Source organism: Channa argus, chromosome 6, assembly GCF_033026475.1.
Source record: "Channa argus isolate prfri chromosome 6, Channa argus male v1.0, whole genome shotgun sequence".
Taxonomy (NCBI): domain Eukaryota; kingdom Metazoa; phylum Chordata; class Actinopteri; order Anabantiformes; family Channidae; genus Channa; species Channa argus.
Genome location: NC_090202.1, coordinates 5740707 through 5763719, shown reverse-complemented (window position 1 = coordinate 5763719; position 23013 = coordinate 5740707). Strand labels below are relative to the sequence as shown.

At 41.4% G+C, this 23013-nt stretch overlaps 1 protein-coding gene across 4 annotated transcripts in view; it reads right to left on the bottom strand.

The window, feature by feature from the left end:
• Positions 1 to 23013, bottom strand: part of pitpnm3 (PITPNM family member 3) — a 107694-nt gene that overhangs the window by 2036 nt on the left and 82645 nt on the right. For 3 of the 4 annotated variants that reach the window (XM_067508098.1, XM_067508101.1, XM_067508102.1), the window contains 10 exons: positions 15459 to 15656; positions 14295 to 14443; positions 12296 to 12412; positions 9486 to 9602; positions 9250 to 9398; positions 8930 to 9079; positions 7382 to 7565; positions 6647 to 6775; positions 6093 to 6504; positions 1237 to 3962 (listed from right to left, as the gene is read on the bottom strand). In XM_067508098.1, the coding sequence (XP_067364199.1) occupies positions 6163 to 6504; positions 6647 to 6775; positions 7382 to 7565; positions 8930 to 9079; positions 9250 to 9398; positions 9486 to 9602; positions 12296 to 12412; positions 14295 to 14443; positions 15459 to 15656 (1535 nt within the window). In that variant the 3' untranslated portion in view covers positions 1237 to 3962; positions 6093 to 6162. Of the gene's footprint in view, positions 1 to 1236; positions 3963 to 6092; positions 6505 to 6646; positions 6776 to 7381; positions 7566 to 8929; positions 9080 to 9249; positions 9399 to 9485; positions 9603 to 12295; positions 12413 to 14294; positions 14444 to 15458; positions 15657 to 23013 lie in introns of those variants that run through there. The other variant, XM_067508100.1, reaches the window with a different exon arrangement.

Below are 23013 nucleotides of genomic sequence, written 5' to 3'. Positions count from 1 at the left end.
ATGCTGCCTTCGAGCCCCTCAGCCAATTTTTGGTGGCCTAGTAGCCACTCGTGGCACTGCACCACAAAAATTGGCGAATCAACTTTTCATGATTCTCATTCCAGATGCAAAGTGTTGCTTTGTCCAGTCCCTACTGCGTTACATGCTGACGACGACCAGGGATTGACTGTAGTGGGGGACGTGAGCTTTAATGATGAATGTAACACAATGTAGTGTATGTGATTACAATAGTAAGAAAGAACATGTTTGCCACTGTTTGTAGCGTTTTGTTTTTATGTAATTTATGTCTCTGCAGGATGAGAACATGTTGTGGATTTACTGTACTTTGCTATGTGTTCACGTCACTGAAGGGGAAGACAACAAAAGGAGAAGAGAGAGAGAGAGAGAGAGAGAGAGAGACAGCTCAATTACAGCGGGAACATCTCATTTAATCTTTAAAGAGGCGCTTTGTGTATGTTTCAATTTCAGTCAGACCTAAATTAAAAATGAGGAAGCATCGCTCCATTATCGATCTCTCCTTCATTCAGTCTTGCCCTGTCTACAGCTTTCTGTCCTGCACATGTGCCCGATTGAAACTGATTGAAAACTGATTCTTCCTATTCTGATAACAAATACCAGCTTTCCTGTTCACATTACAAGCAAAGGAGCCTTTCTGAGAAAGCCAACTATCATGTAAACTCAGTGGTTTTGAGCATGTTTTGAGTATATAATTTCTCCACCATGTTAACTTAAAAGTACATTTTTGTTCCTGGAAAAAGCAGTTCAAAAATAAAAATGAAAAGATTCCACTACTCAACATTAAGGTGATCTAGATTTGTGCATGGGGGAAATCCATCTCCTCATGATTTTACACTTCCAGTCTGTGGCGTAGCGCTGAGCAGAGAATGAATGACTGCTTCTATTTCCTGCAATAACTACAGGCTTGTAGCCATTTATTGGTTAAGCAGAAGTGCTGCTCTGATGATTGTGTGAGGCAGATTCAGGCCTACAGCTGCTGTAACATTCAAGACTATCAGTGCTGAGCCAAACTGGCTGATTTATGGGTCACACATTGTTCTGTAAGTGAATGGTGGGGAAAAAAGTAAAGTTGGAGTGAGGTTTCAAAAATGGTTCTAAATAAGAGGAAATCAAACCTGATGCCCTACAGTAAAACACCTGACCTTGAACTGAACAGCTTCCATTCGTCAAGCAGATGAGGAGCAGGTGAAAGGAATAATAAGACTCCTAAAGCAAAACTTAATCCTTCAATTTGGGAAATATCTTTATTTTGCAATAATGAAAGATGGACTCTAATAAACACAGTAACGTTCATAATCACAGAGAATCTGTACAAAACAAACATTGCAGCAGTGTAACCAGGTGACTTTCCCCATTGGAAAACACCTAAGACCAGAGAAATAAAGAAAATTCATCCGTTTTTAAAATAGGTGATCACACGATGTTATGTCACACAAACTACTAAAGCTTAATTTCATAAGATTTGTTAATAAATGGCAAATTAGATTAATACCCAATAGTTAAGTCATGATTTAGTGAATGCTAATTACTTGACAATAAGCATTTAGTGAGATGTTAAATATATTTGAACGTCATGAATAACAATAATGTGTGTTATGTCATTTTTTTAACTGATATTGGGATTATTTGCCTTCACGATCTATAAATTTAATAAAACTGGGATTTATCTAATTTATCAGTTTCCCACTAAATGACTTAAACTTTAAGGGCCACTTCTTTTTTCTAACAGCGATGTGACTCCTTTACAGGTTAGAGTCATTTTACTGATGTTTCTCACAAATTTAAATACGGACTTTGATGTCACTTAACACTCAAATAATACAAAGAACGATTATATTGGTCATCTCATATATTAGTTAAGAGTAGCACAAACATTATAGTCATGTCTTTACAATATCCAATAATTAACATGCACAGAACAATCACCATTTAACCATTCGATGATTATTTGCCATTTACTAACACTGTTGTGCTAAAATGATGCTTAGCCTCAATATTTCACTCCTCCAGTGTACAGTGTCATCATGGCTGGAAAATATCACTATGTGTTATACATATACTTTGATTATTGTGTGAATACATTGATGGGAATTATCATTTTGCTGCTTGAATAACAATGTTTCAGTATCAGCAGTCGAAATGGAAAACAGAATTGAGTTAAGTATTACAGTATCGTCTTGACAATATTATACAATTACCATGTAATGCTAATTGGCCCACTGCAATTACAGGGGCGGCACTACAGGGAGTCATACACACATAGTAGTAATCAAACAGCTAAATACTAGACCACCTATAGCGTGCAGGAGGTGAAGGGCAAAGATAGCTCCCCCCCGGCTGTCACGTTCCACTGCTCTGTTCCTCCTGCTCTATGCATAAACGTGGAACGTGGCTGCAGGTTCTCACCAAAACCAAAACACCCTAAGAGTTCATGAGCCATTTTCTTTCATAGCAGGTGTGAAATCCTGCAACATACTGCTTTAATTCCAAACGCGCTCAAATATGTGCACAGCTCTGAAAAGCAGTCTGTAATAAGCTGTGGTGACAATATGCAGGTGTGTTTATACTGGTCTCCATGTGTCCTCTGATTTCTCTGCAGAGCACTAGTTGCAATAACACTTCTTGTGTTCACAGTAAGTACAACTTTACAACAAATAGCCAGGTCCTCAAACAAACATCCACACACACACACGCGCGCACATACACACACACACACACCACCATGTTAAAGTATCTAAAATAAAGAAAAGATATCAGCTACATAAAATGCACTTTGAAGTAACAGCAATACTTTGGTCAAACAAATAAATAGTCGGGTATACAATACATCAAGTACAATTTAAGGCAAAAGCAATCAACCATCCAACAAGTCAAACAGCAAAAGGTTCAAAAACATACATTGAAAATATTTCTATTTACAATATTTCCTCATAGAAAAATATGTCTGACTTGCACTGAGTTTTAAACATAGCCACAGAAAGACTCAGGTCCACTTCAAGTGCACAAGACGGCATCAGAGGCCTAGCGTCAACTGTACATTATTCTGCAATCTACTCCAGCTACCAAGCAACTAAACTAATCTTACCAATAGTGCTTATCCAACTACCACTGTAACTATGTGAATAATAAGGTTCGGATAACTATTTTCAGCTGTGTCTTGTCACTCTGTAAACATTTTCAGTTAAATTAACACTTTCCTGCAAACATTTTGTCCTCCAGTATTTTCAGAAGCCAACAACAACTCTTTTTCTGCAGTGAATACTGCAGCTAACTCGAGACCCTCTGCGTGTACTTCGATAGTGCAAATGAGACCTCAGGGGCTAATACCAGACTGAGGCGGCTGCCGAAAGGCATGTTCTGCCTGGCTGGTTGAGGGATAAGGAAAGGGAGCCAGTAGGGGGGAGTAGTAAGCCAGCCACAAGGCAAGGGGGGGGGGGGGGGATCCAACAGTGAACAGTCCAACAGCTTGTCTACAGACTTCAACTAAACGTCACAGTGCTTCTGTGTCCACAGGCCCACACATGGGGATGATATATGATGAGTATTTACATCAGAAAAGGAGTCAAGTCAGTGCAACCACCTGACAACACAGTGGTCTGAATGGGACTGTAGTGAGGGAGGCGCAGAGTCTGGTAACGTCTGAGTCTCAGCAAGTTCAAAATCATCACAGTGCACTTGAATGTGCATGAATAATACTAGTACATTCTTATAAAGGTTACAATTAAACACAATTGGAGCTTGACACAGACATTCACAAAAATCGCTGCCATTCCTGGCATCTGCTTCAAAATCTCAGGCACAAAGACTAAGTGACATTATCCACCGAGCAAGATCATGAAAGAAATGGGTGCAAAAGTGTAAAGGGCCAAGCAGGAGATACAACTGGGCTGTTAGGGGACCCCAGCAGAGGACCCAACGTACATGTACAGTAGGCAGAGGTAACACTGTCAGAGAAAAAGAGAAAGACAAGAAAATGTGTTAAGTATCCCACATTTGAGGAAAAGTTGACACTGATTAGTGTTTGTGTTCTCTGAATGACACAGACTCCAATCTCCATAATTTCATAGACAATATTACCAAATCTAGAAATGAGTAGATTTTAAGCAAGGCCAGACATTGCAGTTGTAGCTAATCAGTACGTGCATAATTATAATCATGGCAAAATTGACATTCAGTGCTTAGAGGGAGCTGCTAATAATAGCACCTCGTATTCAGGCTGCCACAGTATTACTGTCACTGTCCAGTTAAATCATATATTGTTTATTATTGTGCTGATTTAAAAATTTTTTTTAATTGTCTCTGTTGTTTTAAAACGCCAATGCCTGTAAATGAAAGTATAGAAAGTATCAGGTATATAATATAATCAAGAGTAGCAAGAAAAATCTGGATTTGCGTCACTGCTTTGCAGAGCCGCAGGTTTTTAAAGGCTTTACACACACAGGAAAGAAGTACAATACTAAAGGCGGAATTATTCATTAAAGATTAATTGGTGTTGTGTTAATGTTTGCTGCCACTAATGCAACCGCAATTTTTATTTCGAAGTGGTAAACAAAGCACAACTTCGTAGGGATTGTAGCCCTCTCAGGATGCACACATTACTATTTTCACTGATTACAGGCTATCTGAGAAATGTTGGGCTCACACACATCTGAAATTATTTTGATGATGCAATGAGATTTATCTCAGTGGAAACAGTGGGATCATAGGAAAATGAAAGATGTCATTTTGTTGCATTTGGGGTCTAAATTATCTTAAGAGCTCGATTCAAATCTGTAAATAAAATTCAGGGAAGGTCGTCTTCTACTGCTACTCTATTGCCAGCTACGTCCAATAACAGTCTTGAGGACATTTAACCAGAGGAGACGGGGAAATGAACCAACAACTGGGAAATTGGTGGACAACCGCTCTACCTTCCTGCACCACAGTTGCCCCGAGAAGATTACAGTGAGATGCTAAAATAACTCCAGAGAACTTACCCGATATTTTCCCTGTTTACTTTTGCCTTCTAAGCCTAAATCTAAAACGAAAACTGTGTTTCTTGAGGCAAAAAGGTGTAATACCAACAAATGGCATTTGGCTCCTTAGTACAACAGTACATCAGTCTCCACAGATCCAGAATGTAAGGGCATTATTTACAAGGGGACAAGATTTAGAACTATAGCGAATCTTTCCAGAAGTGGCTGACCGTCAAAATGTCCAAGAGCAAAGAAACAACTCATCTGGAAAGTGACAAATGATCCAAGGAAAACACCCAAGTAACTGCAGGGCTCTCTCAGCTCATTAAAGGTGAGCTTTCATGACTCCACTGTGTGAAAGACAAAGGGTCGAGAGGGCATTATGGGATAATGTTGAGGTAGAAACCACTGCCAACCCTGAAGAACTCATCTATATTTTGCCACAACACAGAAATGTGATCCTCAAACTTCTCAAATCCATAGAAGGAGAAAGTTGAAACATTTGCAAGACAAAGCTCGTCTACATCTGCTTTAAATCAAACGCTAATTTTACATAAAGAAGAACATACCTATGGTAAAAACATGGTGGCCGTCGTGGGATCATGTGGGGACACTTTGCTGTGCCAGACCCAGGGCGACTTGCTACAATTTCATTCTCTACCCGAGAATTCTGAAGGAGATCGTCAGTTCATTAGTCTGACAGCTGAAGCTCAGCTGCAACTGGGATGTGCAGCAAGACAGTGTAGAATCCGACTAACTCAGAAGAGAGGCCAAATCAAAGTCCAGATCTAGTTATTATGTTCAGGGGGGTTGATTTCTTGTTGAGGATTTAAGTATTTGACAAGCTCTTTGCTTCAAGAAATACAATTGTTATATAAATTTCATATTCATATCAATTAAATTGAGCTGCTGTTGCCTTTGGTTTTTGTTGTGTGGATTTGAAACAGTTTAATCTGAGATCCACATAAAAAACAACTATAAGTCAGGAGATGGTCAGATATTTCTTCGCAGCACTATATGTAATAATACCAATAACATAAATATGGTATAACAACACACAAATTGTTATAACATGGAATAATATTTAAAATGTCTCATATTTAAAACATGAGGTTTCACCTTGGCCCTGGACACTCAAAACCCTTTTGTTGTTGTCTTCTTCTTGCCTCCTTTAATCTCGTTTATGATGTCAGGGTGTTGTGTCTCCACGATGTATGGAGGCCCGTCCCCATGCACCTTGTCCGCTACCGCCGCCGCCTCCTCCTCCTCCTCCTCCTCCCCCGTGGTCCTTATCTGACTCCGGCTGGCTCTGGGCTCGCTCGGGCTTGGGATTAGGTGTGCATGGCGGGTTGGGCTGTTGGACTGACATGGTTCTGCGCAGATGGGTACGCTTACACAGAAAGTCGGGCTTTGCTGAGAGGCCAAATGAGCCTTTCCTTAGGACCATCCGAACCGAAGGGGATTTCTTTGGTCTGGCTCTGTGCCCAAACTGAAGGGTGGAGAGGTGCGCTGCGTAGCCCTCACTCAGGAACTACACACGGCACAGGGAAAAGGTCCGAAAAGTAAATGAGAGAAACTAAGAGGAAAACCAAAACCTTTCAAGTGAAATAGGCAGACAGAAAAGCAAGGAAAAAAAAAAAAGAGATAAAAGACTCAGCTGGAAATTGAGCTACCTGGCACTGATTTTGGTACTTCTTTGAAGGTCTGCCGACAATGTAAATCTGCGAGGGGCTCAGGCCGAGCATGTTGTAAACAGAGATGTCCTTCATGGAGCCATAAGCAGAATTGATCTTAATGTGACACTGGTGAGAGAGGAAACAATCAGAGGGAGATGTGTGTGGCATTTCAGTTCATCACAACCCAAGGCTACATTTATGCCTTTTCAACCAACAGGAAGTGCGAGTGCTAGTTCTGGGCATATGCTGCTGCTTTTTCACAGTTGGTTAAACTCATAAACCTTCTAGAAAAGCAGTTGCACATCTCTGTACATCATTGCTTTTACAGCAACAGCCAACAGTGTCTCTTTACATGTGACTTTGTGATCCCCCATTGGCATCCAAAACATGACTTGTCCAACATATTTGTGTCACTTGTTGTGACTCCAGTGAATGGTGATTATGTTTGATAAGAAATGTAATTACGTCAGACATTATGATTCGTATCAACATGGAACGTAAGATGCTTAAGTTAGGTTTTGTTAGTCACATTACAGGTAAGTAAATCTACTAAATGATACACCAGTTTTTATATTTAGGACAAAGTTTCAGAGCGTTTTGTTGGTCACAATAATCCCAGTGCGGTTTAAGCCGTTCAAAATAGTGCACTGGCTCCAAACCAGCCTTCAAACTGGCTTGGTGGAAAAGAGGTAACTCCCAATACCTGTCAAGTAATAGCTGAGAACGTTTTACCTCCTGGATAAGGTTCTTGAGGAAGATGGTCTTTTGTCGCAGGGGATCGTGAACCAGGCCTTCAGAAAAGAAGATCATCCCATGAGGAAAATTGTGTTGAGAGAGCCAAGATACAACACGCTGTTTCTGCATATCAGGGCGGCCTGTGATGTAGATGATCAGATATCCCAGGTCCTGCCAATGCCTGCATGCATACACACAACATCAAACACACTTCAGATGTGGTGGTGCCCCTGACAAGGGATTTCTAAAGTCCAATCAGATTCTTAAATCTCATCTCTGCTGGCTCCCTCTGAATTATAGTTCCAAGGTTTGTTCAGGGAAACTAGTTTGGTAGTTTGCTTAAGCATCAATGTAGCATCTGCAGTTCTTTACTAACTGATCACCAACCAATTTAGGGTTAGGATTAGGAAACTCCTGCAGAAGTGGTCATAGCTTTAAGAAAATCTTTCCCCTCACTTTTACACGCTGTGTCATACATTCACCAGTGTGATGGAGGATACCATCCAGATTCTGGCTAATTTTAAGCAAATAAAATAAGACACATTCCCTGAAGAGCCCTGAGTTTGTCTTCAGCTTAGCATCATCGGTAAATAACTTATTTTCTACCTGAATCCTGTTATCGCAGGAGCAGCTGGGGACAGATTGTACACAGACATCTTTAATTAGATGAGAAAAATGAAACTCGGGCAGTGCGAAGATCAGCGTGTCTCTATTTAATCACATAACATTAAGTCCACTAAATTTATAGTATTCCTCATTAGTCGGCATTATCTCAAAATTTAGGACCATTCGAGATTTAAAATAACACTTCTTACAACCAACACCGAAGCACTGATGATGATGAGCGGGGACAGAAGGAGGCTTGTTTCTATAACAGTAATCCATCCTCCTTTGTGAAGCAAACATCATTGTATTGCACAGTGCTACTGTTCATACACGTTGGTCAGTCATCATTGAAGTGAATTAGGGATGAATCACCTTCACAGATGAGTCGTGCAAGGACACAAAAGTGTCATTTTTTTGTGATAAGGACACAAAAGTGTGCGCTATGAGCAGCACTCATGGTACTTTAGTCAGACATAAAGTGTGCACATACATGAAAGCTAAGGCTGCAGTGTAGTAATTAAAGAAAGGGAAGAGAGCTGGGATTAGAGAACTTGGACCTAAGGTAGAGAGAAGAGAGAGATATATGTTTTCTCCCCCATCCAGAGACTTTTTTCTTTAACAGAATTATTAATGATGATAACATTCAGGCCAAAATATGCTCCAATACTTGGAGAAACGAAGCAATTAAAATGAAAAATTCTGTTTTCATTTTCTTTGGCTGAAAGGGAATAACCCTTATTTCATCGCAACATATTAAAACACTGGACAGCTTTTGATATATCATAGAGAGATTACGCTCAAATTTTGGTGCACAAAAGCAACATTTTTTTTTTTTTAATCTCTTGAGGTTTTATTCACAGGCACATACACACAAATGCACAAACACACTCACACACAGACACAGACACACACACACACTCGAAGGCTGTTACAAGTTACCTGACGACGTCAACAGCTCCAGGGCGAACTTTAGGGTCACTGCCCATGATTGACACGCTGGCAGCAAAGGAGCCATCAATGCTGAAGACCACACACTCCATGCCCCTTGGCAGCACGGTCAGGTACGACTCAGCAGTGGTTTGATCCCCCCTAAAAATATAAAATGGCTTATGATACTGCAGTCCCTTAACTTGGTTACTATTTTCTGCACTACTTTCTACACTCTCAAGCTGGAAGCTGACACTTTTATAAAGAGCACAAACATTTCTTATTTATTTATGAAACCATTTCCTCCTTTCTCTGTGTTTTGCGATGCTTACTTGACCACCATTTTAATTGGATAGACTCCCAGGCCGAGCTTCTTGCTCTTGGGTATGGTATAAGTGACTCTGCCGCTGCTGTTGGTTACCTCTGTGTCAAAGTGCACCCAGCGGCCAGACTGAGGCTGTGTCATCAGCAGGATGTCCACCTGAGAGCGGCAAGATGTGTCAAGCGGTAAAGATTATTGCCAGTCTTTTAGAAACGTATATCAGCAGAAATATACCAACTTTTTCACCTTTTCTCCAGTCAAAGTGACCATGTCCAAGGGGCCATACATGAAGCGACCGACCAAAGTCTGAGGTCCATCCTCGGTGGCAATGACATCATTCACCCTGTGGTTGGCCGTGACGTTCTACAATTCATCACGAGGAGGAGCATAACATAAAACCCTTTAGTGCAACATAATACACCACATCATTGTCTCCGTGACTTCCAGCCATAGCAGGCAGCTGTATTTAGTGGAAAACTGTACTGTGCTTAAAACCAAATGGCAGAGAGGTACAATCAGTTTGTGATACAGTGGATATATTTATAACCTAAAGATGCATAAACAGTGTTTCCTTTGGCAGATTTGGGAGACTAAGACAGAACTAAATGCAGAGTCAAGATTGGATATACGTGACGAAAGGGGTCACTCCAAATGAATGAACATTTTAAAATGCATTTCTAAGTTTCCTGTGGTCATAACATATCAATGTGTCATTTATAGCTTGTTTCAGGTTCCCCCGATTGACAAATGGAACGTAATGCTAACAAAAAGAACATTCACTGGTGTAGCACTGAGGATGCAGACATCTGTATGTAGAGGGAAAAAGTACCAAATATATATCGAGCTCCCCCTTTAGAAATACAGTGTATGATTAAGCTTAACTTTTTTTTTTTTTGCTATAAGTCTTTTTTCTACCTTACTGGTACCCGAAGCACTTTACACTGCTTCTCATTCACCCATTCACAAACACAACCACACACGTTTGCTGTGCACCCGGCCTGTATTCACTAGGAGCAAGTTGGGGTGTAGCTCAAGGACACTTTGACACATTACAGAAGGAGCCGGGAATCGAACCAACAACCTCCCCCTGAAGTATCCAATGTGGGCCAATAAAGAACACTGTTGACTCTATTAAGCTTCCCTTCTCCAGCCCTTTTTATTTTGCACCATTCAGTAAGAACCAGCAGAGAAATAGCATTTTAATTAGCATTTTAACAGCATGTGATGAGCACCACGTTTCCAACTTACGTACCATTTCTATAACCTTGACTTCATCCTGAATTTCTCATGTTCTCATGGTTTTTTGGGGCCCCCCGGCCCTTCTCCTAAACAGTTAAGTCTGATTTGTGGTCGCTGGAGTATAGATAGTATGAGGAAAGATTACATTTCCTCCACAGGCTTGTACAATGTTTATACTGCTGATAAAATATGAGTCACGACTTACATAAACATACAATAACAGATCTATAATTTCATGACTAATTCCCCCTTTGTTTATGACCACAATATCAACGGGAGAGAGGCACTGCAATGACATTTAGTTATTTCCGAATATTATTTATTTACAGCAATTGCTGAAAGATAATGGAGCATCTGCAGATAGAAACATTGCTAAGTGCTATTATGATCAACTATGTTGAATTGTTTTTCTTTCATTGTTTAAACAAAACAACTTATGATAATGGATTTAAAGCATGTGACATCTAACAAGGAAGTTGAACACTTCCAGCTGTTATCCTGCATTAGCTTTACCAACAATGAATTGATTGTCAGCACGAGGTCTCACTCATTCAGAGATGGCCTAAAGCAAACAGTTAGGTCCATAAGTATCTGAATAATGGCAAAACATTGAAATGTTCTGTCCTGATACATCATATGGACAGATGAGACAAAGCTAAACTTGAATGAATGGGGAAAAAAAAAGAGTTTGGAGAAGGGAAGAAACTGCTCATGATCTGAAACTACCCTCTTCTTCAGGGAAGCAGGGTGCATCTTAATATATTTGATATAAGTTAAATATTTACAAATTTACAGATAAATAACCAGTATGGTTTTGAATAAAAGTATTTGATTTCAGAGGAAGGAGTTACAAAGATTGATGGCCCCAGGAAGGAATGAGGAATGATTATGTTAGATTGTCTGAATACTCTAGATCCTACACATGAAGCAGAAGCTGTTTGCTTGTACACAGTGAAAATGATAATACAACTTGCCAAGACCAGACTATAAGTGCACAGCTGCATACGAGGATGAGCAGTATGTACAGAAACATCAGCCACACTCCTGGTCTCTCTCCTGCTGTTTATGAAGCAGAGCAAGATCAGAAATTTGATGCCAAGCACCTCTGAATATTATAACTGCAGCAAATGAGCCGGCTGTGCCCAGACTGACTCAGCAACAACTCTAAACCGCTGCACTCAGAATTGTGTTCAGAACTTGTCAGTGCTGCTTTTTTTCCAAAGCTCTTACATCACAAGCACGTTGGTTGGTCAAGGTGAAGCATGAACAAGATGGCAGTGAATGAAGGACTCAAAATGTGGATATGTTTCCATGGTACTCTGGGTACACTGTTCTATTTTTAGAATTGCAAAAAGCAAGCAGTCTCAAAACCCTTGGCTTAAAAAAAAAATAGCAGACAAAGGGAGCTTTCATTGGTTAGCAATGTGACATTGACAGTTCTTCTCTACATAGCTCAGAAACATCAAGTAATTGTGCTCGTCCTCTTGCTTTTCACTGACTCAAGGAAGTGAAAGTGTGGGGGTATTTTTAAGTAATTCAAACCACAGCTTTCACATAGAGCAGAGCATTAAAGCACTAATCTCAGCGCTTAATGCAAATTTTATTTTTAGCTCGAATGAATACAAGGCCACTGCAGCAGATAATGTATTTATGCTTTGTGTGTTTGTATCTTACAGTGAGAGGCACCTTGGAGACAATATTCCAGGTTGTGAAATATCATTAAAAAAATATTCATAGGTTTGTTCACATAGAATTTAAGCTTTCACATGCCAACGTTGCCAGCTGAGTGCAAATATGCTAAATAAATAATTAATTACCCTTAGTTTAACATGTGTCCTCCTCCTGAGCCATTTTTCTCGTGGACTGGAAGGAGAGAATGGAGCGGAGTCCAGATTGTCCGCTTCCTGGTTCTTCACACAGTCACATCGCATGAGCTGTCAATAAACACACACTCATGTAGGAATAGGCACATGCACACACAAGCCAATGAAATCAGCTTGTCATGAGGACTTTCTTCACATTGACATGGTCAACAGAAGACAATTACAATATGAAAGGTTTACTATTTGAAATGTAAATAATAATTCTACATAAAAGCTTCTGTGACATGAGCAGCACTAACACAGATTATGGGCTAATGTGTGATGTGAAGCACTTGCTAATTGAAAGACCAATGTATATGATTCCTGGTTCAATCCCTGACTGGCTTGGATGTTGAGATGCTCCACGCTTCTAAAGAGCTGAGTACATTCTCTTAATTGCACTGAACTTGGACTGAGAAAAGTGCATCATTCATTTTAAATTTTTTACACATTGCCGTCTGTGTGTCACTTAAAACTCCATGACAATCCCGAATATGACGCTACATTCAGTGAAGCTGGAAACCACTGAAGCAAAGTCATGAAGTTCAGCTTTAATAGCGCCTTGATGCCGCACATTGCACATTGCACTCTCCTCATTCTGCCCATATTTTCCCACAGTTAAAGAAGGTTAGCAACAGACGATGGTGAGGGAGAAATGAGGGCTCAGATTTATTTATGTTTTCAAATGATGTGAGTTGTGTCTTGTGTGCTCTACAATGGTGTCTGAGGATTCAGTGAACATCTTTGACATTATCTCAGACACACAAATACAAATTCAAGGTGAATGTAGTTATTGTTAACGATGAGACATATTCTTTAGAGGTTAGATGGTGTCAATAACCCTGCCAGGGCTTGACGTTTAATTCCCCATTGCCCCTAGAAATATCTGCACTTGTGGGATTATTAAACTTTTCTAATCTTCTGGGTCCTTATAAGTTAAGAAAGATGATGATAAAAAATGACTGCAGCATTAGGCCAAAAACACATTTGTAGACAGTCAGAGCAGCCACTGTATCAAAGGAGCTGGCACCTGACTTTTACAGTCATGTACTTTTACATGAATTTGTAATACAGCCACACCCCTAGAATCCTGGTCAGGTTTGTTCAGATTTCAGTCATAAAATTTAAAGCTATTCGATAAAAAAAGAGTTCACACTTGTCTGATGCTCAACTGTAATGTGTGAGATGAATCTTTAACATATTCACACAAGTGAGTTGCCTGACAATAGTGACCTTATCTTCATTTCACAGTCCCCACAGTCATAAGTATAAGCTATAAAGGCAAAATTGAGGTTAAAATTGGCTTTTACATCACACAGTGTCTTTTCATGTGTATTAAAATGACATCAAATGGTTAAAAAGACCTGTAAATCTCTGAATACAGAGGGTCTTTTTTTTCCTATTGTAAACGGATCGGTCCACGGGAACACTTGCAGTTAGCTTCACTGGCTTGCTGTCAGAGGTGTTGTATGAGGAGAAGGAGCCCGCAGAAAGCTAAGCAGCACCTTTCTTCTTATTAAATGGGAACAGATGTTTGCTTCAAATACAGCAAAAAGAGAAGAATGTGAAATATTCTGGCTTTTTTTACATTTACACAAACAAATATTTCTGTTTTTCTACTATCTCCCCTTGTACTTTAGCTTGTTTTTGTGTCTCCATATCTTATTTAAAGCATTTCGCTTTTACCTTGTGTATAGAATGTGCGATAAAAATGTGCCCTGTGTCTTATTTCCGTATATCAAGTCAGTAGATAAAATGTTTGCTGTTGATTCTGGCTAGAAAGGCCAACACAAGTTTCTAAAATGCATCAGCTGTACATTAAAGCAACAAACAGAGACTGTGTTTCCAACTCAATGCCTCTGTCCAGTGTCTCCACTTACTACCTCTGGTTGGTGGTTTTAGTGCGTGAATTGTGCAGAGGAGAAGAGTAAAACTGTCGACGAGGGTCTCCTACCAGCCGAAGAACAAAGGCTGCTACATCAGTGGATTCCCAATAGGAGGCGTGAAACAGGTGAGGCAGTGCCACTGTTGGGAAGGCAGTCAGCACATCAGGGCAGTACAGAGCATAGTCCAGCCTCTTGGTGCCCCACCAGGTACTGGAAACTAAAGCACACATACATTCAGATTTTGGAATTTCAATATACTTCACTAAAGCAATTGTTGTGGACGCCTGCGATGGTACATTCATATACTGTAGTTACAAATGGTGCTCAGTGGACATCGATAAATGTGACATTGTTGGATTATGATTATTAATGCATTACAATCCATGTACTAGCAGAAAATAGAAACACTAGCAAAGTAGAACATACCTCAAAACTGCCCTTTATTACAGTACTTAACTAATTGTATGTAGTTACTCTCTGCCACAGTATTCAGACGGTATGTTTTTCATCACTACATTTAATAGACAGTTAAAGATGCTGAATTTATTATAATCAATAATCCATCATTATAGAGACTGGGGCCTATCCCAGCTGTCATTGCTCCTGAGGTGGAGGAAACACACACAAGCACAGGGAGAACATACAAACACAGGGGATAGGGACTTACTAGCTGTGAGACAGTAGTGCTAATCACATGTGATGATTATTAAATGTATAAGTTGTTTAGACATGATTGAGAAAAAAAATCTCACATTTAGAATCTCAAGAAGTCCATCATATATGATAAGGACCTTTTACAAATTTAAATGGTAAATGTTCTGCACTTATATAGCACTTTTCTACCTATTGGCACTCAAAGCGCTTTACACTGCTTCTTATTCACCCATTCACACTCACAATCACACACACACACTCATACACCGGTGGGGTCAACACTCAACTAAATTGGGGTTAAGCGTCTTGCTCAAGGACACTTCGACATGTGACTGGAGGAGCTAAGGATTGGACCAACAACTGTGAGGTTGGTGGACAACCGCTCTACCTTCCTGCGCCACAGTCACACTTTTTTACAAAATTTACACTTTTGAAAGTTGACTTGCAACGCAGTGTGGCTCTTCTTCAGTTTTTCTACCATTGATGAGGAAATCTGTAAACCTGAATTCATATAGAGCAGATGATTAAAGACATGAGACAAGACTCTGTTTCCTTTAATCTGTTTCCCTCCCACTCACTGTTGGTGATGGTGTTGCCCAGCTGGCCCATGGAGCAAATCGAAGTTTCACTTTCCACACTGGTCACACTGGCTCTACGACCTCCCTCGTCTCTACCTCCTCCGTCGGTCTGTGCCTCAGTGGGCTGCTGCGAAGCTGGGCCTCCGTGAGCTTGCTCGCTTTCCATAAACACATCTGAATGGCCTTGGATACTTTCCGCTAGGGGGGGGGAAGGGAGGAAGGCAAGTAAAAGACAAGGACAAATGGAGAGGGAAGGGGGAGGTAAATGCTTTGATAAGACAACAATTGACTGGCCTAAGTCTTTAAATCAATACTGTCATTTTTGCCTAATAAAATAGCCTGTTGCTGTGCATCGACTTGTTTTGTCTTTTATTAATGAAAGCCGTAGACTAGCACCAAGTAGAAGATGACAGAGACGGGTTCTAATCGTCATGGAGTAGGCTTTGCAAGTCCCCAAAAGCATCTAGCTCTCCACATGACAATCAGAATAATTGATCAGATTTGGTTCTTCTCTATGGCAGCGTGTCTCTACACAGCACACTCCTATGTGTTTGTTGGTAATACATTCATTATATAAAAATGAGAAATCTCCCTGGAAACCTACTTTCAGCCGATACCATAGATCTACTTGTTATTCTCTAAGACACAAGCCGAGAAGAAGAATGTTTCATCAATAATTTAACAGTAAGTGTCTGGCCAGCTTGGTTCAATAGCACATTTTTGTGAGACGACACTGCCCTGGGGACAAAGGAGGACTATCACTGGACGTAACAGCTTCTACCTGACCATAGCTAATTAACAGAAAGCTAAACAAAAGAGCACCTGTATTATCAGAGTCCAAATGTTTCTTTCATTGTGACTCTGCTGACTACTTCTACTGCTATTAACCTGTTACCCAATCTGTGTAAACGACACTGGGTTTGGCTCAACTCACAAAGAGCCTCTACACCTCCGCTGCACAACAAATGAAGTGCTGACCTCAAACATGACCTATTATAGCAGTCCATGTTTTGCCACTAGGATGAAATCAATATATTTCTATATGTTTCACAAAGATGCGCACATGACCCCACTTCTGTACCATTACTGTAATATGTACCAATCCAGTGGGCTTTTGAGTGGATGCACAGCTTAGAAAAGGTACAAACAGGGAGGAGAGAGGGTATAGGAATCAGAGTGTTGTGTTTCTTCAACCAGAACACATCCTTCCTGTTGTATATTTCTTTAATTCATGAGAGAGGGTCCTGCTGCATCTCGGGTAAGAACAGCTACTCACTCCCAAGACTTGCTTCCAACATTATTATCCGTGTTTAAACTACCTATGAAAACAAATGTTTGCATTACAGACGTTTCCTGTGCTCATGGATGGTTTGTGTTCATGCAGTATTTGAGGCTGCGGATCTGTGTGTTTGTGCATGTATGAAATTTGTCGTCGTGAAGAGGCAGTTTTGCTTCATGAGGCAGGTTATTGGCAGGTTAACTCTTTCTCTGTGGAATAATGGTGTGGTTAAAAATAAACTTTCAGATGCAGCCACGTGTTGTGTGTTTTGTCTGTGAAGTCTGCAGTAAAATACAAATTAATGTCAGGAAAATCTGGTGTGGTTAATAAATCCCAAACATTTAAGGAAAAGGAACAAGCTGCATTTGGATTTAACTGATGAGGAAGGTGATGGAGTCTGACAGATACTGTGTACATGTCTCTGACGTTTTGTTGGTTGGGAAGACACAATTTTTTTCTTTAAATGTGACTTTTGTATTTGAGATTATATAACCAGACAACTACAATCATGAATCATTTGTAAATGGTAAATGGTCTGTACTTATATAGCACTTTTCTACCTATTGACACTCAAAGCGCTTTACACTGCTTCTTATTCACCCATTCACACTCACAATCACACACACACTCACACACTGATGGGGGAGCTGCTATGCAGCTGGCCAACACTCACCGGGAGCAACTAAGTTGGGGTTCAGTGTCTTGCTCAAGGACACTTCGACATGTGACTGGAGGAGGTGGGGATTGAACCAACAACTGTGAGATTGGTGGACAAGCGCTCTACCGCCACAGTCGCCTTTGCATTTGTGTGCACAGGTTCAATGGAATTACAAAGCCATTTGTCAAGTCCAGTCTATCCAATTAACATTTTACATGACATAATTGTTATCTGAATGTCCAAAAAGGAGTGTAAGCAACACCGGACCGTTGGGTCAGGAAAGAAAGAAATGGTTATTAGTTGAAGGCAAGTGATTATGTCCTTAAACTCTGGAAAACTGTGACCAGTTGAGGATCAGCAACTTTCATTTAGATTTGCATTACTGGTCAACAGAATTAAAGTTACAGTATTAAATTTTATTTCTTATAAAATCTTAATGTGGAGAGACACCTCCCGCGAGTCACTGAACAGCAGTGTCAGCAGTGTAGTGATAGAGTTGGTGTTTAAATGGGATTCACAGCTTCAGTGTTTGATGCTCTGGTTGAATGGCTTTCAGGCCTCAGGCTGCAGCTAGTAGCCAATTCCCAAAAGTTGAATATACCTGCAACATTCAGTCTCCCTGTGTCTCTCCCTGTGTCTGCAGTTTGGTGGTGAGCAGGGTGGGCTGAAAAACACGGGTGAAAAAATGACCCAGTGAGAGCACTGAGGACAAACTAGACCTAATCCCAATCATAACCCAGAATTCACTATAAAATGCAAAAATTTGAGGACTCTGTTAATTTATCACTAAAATCAACTTTTTTTTTCACATCACAGCAATGTTGCTGCATTGTCCTTCAAAACATTTCTGTACATTATTGGTTTCAGCTACTTTACACTTACACCCACATTAAATCCAACAGGTGGTGTTGTGGTTAAAAGGGGCCAGAGATCGTACTGGCAGAGATGCTCACAACTCTCTTCTTGCAAGCCAAATCAAGTCTCAAGTCTCTTTCTATGTTTGTATTTCCAACATGACATCCAGACTGTCTAGAACATTGGTTTGCTATATCTAAGATATTATCATTACTCCTTTACCGAGACATGTGCTTTCAAGTGTGTTTTGAAATAAGAAAAAAAATGTCAAATTTGAAGTGCAAATAAATGACTAGTATAGACACATGAAAATTGTGATTTTGTGCTTTAAGCACAAAACAGCTTATTAATATTATTATTGTTGTTGTTAATAAAATGATTCCTTATACAAAAGAAAGGACAGGCATGTATCTCATGAGGTGAGGGAGATGATTGCACTATGGCCCTTCGTAACTTTCAAATCAGCTACTTCCCCTCCAGTCGTCACCGCGCTCTGTCTCCACACACTATCACGCTATTAGAAAACAATTTCATGGTGATCAAATAAAATAAATAAGTAAACATACACCCTCATCTTTAAATGAAATCACCGTTAGGCGGGTGATCAATGCTGATAAAAATGACCGTGTGCATTTGCCGTCTTGGACGATCATATTTTTCATTAGAGCATCGCTGGAAATCAATAGAAAGAGGGCTCATTCGCTCGATATTAGCAACATTCATCATAATAAAAGCTCCACTGTTGATTGGTGCGGACGTCTAAGTCATACCCATAGGAGCATAATTTGAATGGCTCTCTATGCCTTCATAACAACTAATTACCATATTAGAGAGCAGGAAATTGGACACGTGTGCCACTGTTTCCATTGTTTCTTTGTCTGTGAGTGTATTTGCATGTCTGCCACTGCCTCCGTGTTTACCTGTCTTCTTCTTCTTCTTCTTTTCCTTTCGGCTGCTCCCTTTCAGGGGTCGCCACAGCGAATCATGTGCCTCCATCTAACTCTGTCCTCTGCATCCTCTTCACTCACACCAACTAACTTCATGTCCTCTCTCACTACATCCATAAATCTCCTCTTTGGTCTTCCTCTAGACCTCCTGCCTGGCAGCTCCAACCTCAGCATCCTTCTACCGATATATTCACAGTTTCTCCTCTGAACATGTCCAAACCACCTCAATCTGGCCTCTCTGACTTTATCTCCAAAACATCTAACATGAGCTGTCCCTCTGATGTACTCATTCCTGATCCTGTCCATCCTCGTCACTCCCAAAGAGAACCTCAACATCTTAAGCTCTGCAACCTCCAGCTCTGCCTCCTGTCTTTTCTTCAGTGCAACAGTCTCTAAGCCGAACAACATTGCTGGTCTCACCACCGTCTTGAACACCTTTCCTTTCATTCTCGCTGATACTCTTTTATCACACAACACACCTGACACTTTTCTCCACCCGTTCCAACCTGCCTGCACTCGCCTCTTCACCTCTTTTCCACACTCACCGTTGATCTGAACCGTTGACCCTAAATACTTAAAGTCCTGCACCTTCTTCACCTCTGCTCCCTGTAACCTCACCGTTCCACCTGGGTCCCTCTCATTGACACACATGTATTCTGTCTTGCTGCGGCTAAGCTTCATTCCTCTGTTTTCCAGAGCAGACCTCCACTTCTCTAGATTTTCCTCCACCTGCTCCCTGCTCTCACTACAAATAACAATGTCATCTGCAAACATCATAGTCCAGGGAGATTCTTGTCTAACCTCATCTGTCAGTCTGTCCATCACCAGAGCAAACAAGAAGGGGCTCAAAGCCGATCCTTGATGCAGACCCACCTCCACCTTGAACTCCTCTGTCACACCTACAGCACACCTCACCACTGTCTTACAGCTCTCATACATGTCCTGCACCACTCTAACATACTTCTCTGCCACTCCAGACGTCCTCATACAATACCACAGCTCCTCTCTCGGCACCCTGTCATACGCTTTTTCTAAATCTACGAAGACACAATGCAACTCCCTATGACCCTCTCTGTACTTCTCCATCAGCGTCCTCAAAGCAAATACTGCATCTGTTGTACTCTTTCTAGGCATGAAACCATATTGCTGCTCACAAATGTTCACCTCTGCCCTTAGCCGAGCTTCCACTACTCTTTCCCACAACTTCATTGTGTGACTCATCAGCTTTATTCCTCTGTAGTTGCCACAGCTCTGCGCATCTCCCTTGTTCTTAAAAATTGGTACCAGTACACTTTTCCTCCAGTCCTCTGGCATCCTCTCACTCTCCAAGATCTTGTTAAACAAACTAGTCAAAAACTCTACTGCCACCTCTCCTAGACACTTCCATACCTCCACAGGTATGTCATCAGGACCAACTGCCTTTCCACTCTTCATCCTCTTCAATGTCCTCCTCACTTCACTCTTACTAATCTTTGCTACTTCCTGTTTCACAACAGTCACCTCTTCTACTCTTCGTTCCCTTTCATTTTCCTCGTTCATCAACTCTTCAAAGTACTCCTTCCATCTTCCCATCACACTACTGGCACCTGTCAATACATTTCCATCCTTATCTTTAATCACCCTAACCTGCTGCACATCCTTTCCATCTCTATCTCTTTGTCTGGCCAACCTGTACAAATCCACCTCTCCCTCTTTAGTGTCCAACCTAGCATAGAAGTCCTCATATGCTCTTTGTTTGGCCTTTGCCACCTCTATCTTCACCTTACGCTGTATCTCCCTGTACTCCTGTCTACTCTCTTCAGTCCTCTCAGTGTCCCACTTCTTCTTAGCTAACCTCTTTCTCTGTATACACTCCTGAACTGCCTCGTTCCACCACCAAGTCTCCTTGTCCGCTTTCCTCTTTCCAGATGACACACCGAGTACCCTCCTACCTGTCTCCCTGATCAAATTAGCTGTAGTAGTCCAGTCATCTGGAAGCACCTCCAAACCACCCAGAGTCTGTCTCAGCTCCTCCCTGAAAACTAAACGACATTCTTCCTTTTTCAACTTCCACCACTTCGTCCTCTGCTCTGCCTTAGTCCTCCTTATCTTCCTCACCACCAGCATCATTTTGCACACCACCATCCTGTGTTGTCTGGCTACACTCTCCCCTACCAATGCTTTACAGTCACTGATCTCTTTCAGATTACAACGTCTACATAAGATGTAGTCTACCTGAGTGCTTCTCCCTCCGCTCTTGTACGTCACCCTATGTTCCTGCCTCTTCTGAAAGAAAGTGTTTACTACAGCCATTTCCATCCTCTTTGCAAAGTCTACCACCATCTGACCTTCTGCGTTCCTGTCCTGAACACCAAACCTGCCCATAACAGTCTCATCACCTCTGTTCCCTTCACCTACATGCCCATTGAAATCTGCACCAATGACAACTCTCTCACCTCTGGGGATGCTCTGCATCACTTCATCTAACTCACTCCAGAATTTCTCCTTCTCTTCTAACTCACATCCTACCTGTGGGGCATAACCACTCACAACATTGAACATCACCCCTTCAACTTCCAGCTTCAGGCTCATCAACCTGTCTGATACTCTTTTCACCTCTAGAACATTCCTCACAAAATCCTCTTTCAATATAACTCCTACTCCATTTCTCTTCCTATCTGACCCATGGTAAAACAACTTGAACCCTGCTCCTAAGTTTCTAGCCTTGCTACCTTTCCACCTGGTCTCCTGGACACACAGTATGTCCACCTTCCTTCTCTGCATCATGTCGATCAACTCCCTAGCCTTCCCTGTCATAGTACCAACATTCAAAGTCCCTACTGTCAGTCCTACATTCTTAGCTTTCCTCTTCTCTCTCTGCCTACGAACACACCTTCCTCCTCTTCTTCTTCGTCTTCGACCAACAGTAGTCCAATTTCCACCGGTACCCTGTAGGTCAACAGCACCGGTGGCGGTCGTTGTTAACCCGGGCCCCGACCGATCCGGTATGGAAGCCTTTGTCACGATTCGCATGTTTGATTTGGCATGTGTTTTACGTCGGATGCCCTTCCTGCCACAACCCTCTGCATTTATCCAGACTTGGGACTGGCACAAGAAGACACTGGCTTGTGCCCCCTTGCGGTTGCATTTCCGTGTTTACCTGTCTATAGTTTTTAATTTAACACGGAATTTGACAGCCTCCCGGCTTGATCAGTGGAACAGGGATGCAGACCCATAATTAAAACCCAGTATAACCGCAAGCCAACGCTATGTGTGTCTGTTTATCAGCACTACTAGCTCCAAGAGGTGTCAAGCATCCCGTTTTGTGGCTGGCTTAACATGATTAATTTAAGAAATCCCAGCTATCATACGGTTCTCTTTCAAAGTTGTTCACTATGTGAAGCACCCTCTGGCACGACCAATCACAGAAGCTCCACTACCGCAACATCTATCAGGGAATAGAGCAATCATCTCCGTTGCTTGGACCCGATCATCCTCCATCATCGAGTTCCTCGGTCATCCTGACACCTGGCGTCCTGCTCAGCTGTTCTTTATCACAGCTGTCAAGGTCATCGCAAACATAGGCTTTCTAGGGTTGAGATGATAGCTCTTATGTTACACCTCACAGCTCGAGCTTACATCTCTCACCTCACACCTTTATTTCAGGAAAAATTGTGTTCGCTTCGTTTGTCGCGTCGTGGTGGACCAACAACTGTTCCTTTGTTACACATTAAACGGTGCATTTTTTTCTTTTCAGTAGCGTCTACTGCTGCTCAGGGGACCATGGGTGACAGAGTGGCAAGGGTAGGGATGATGTGTCAAACTCTTGCTCTGGTG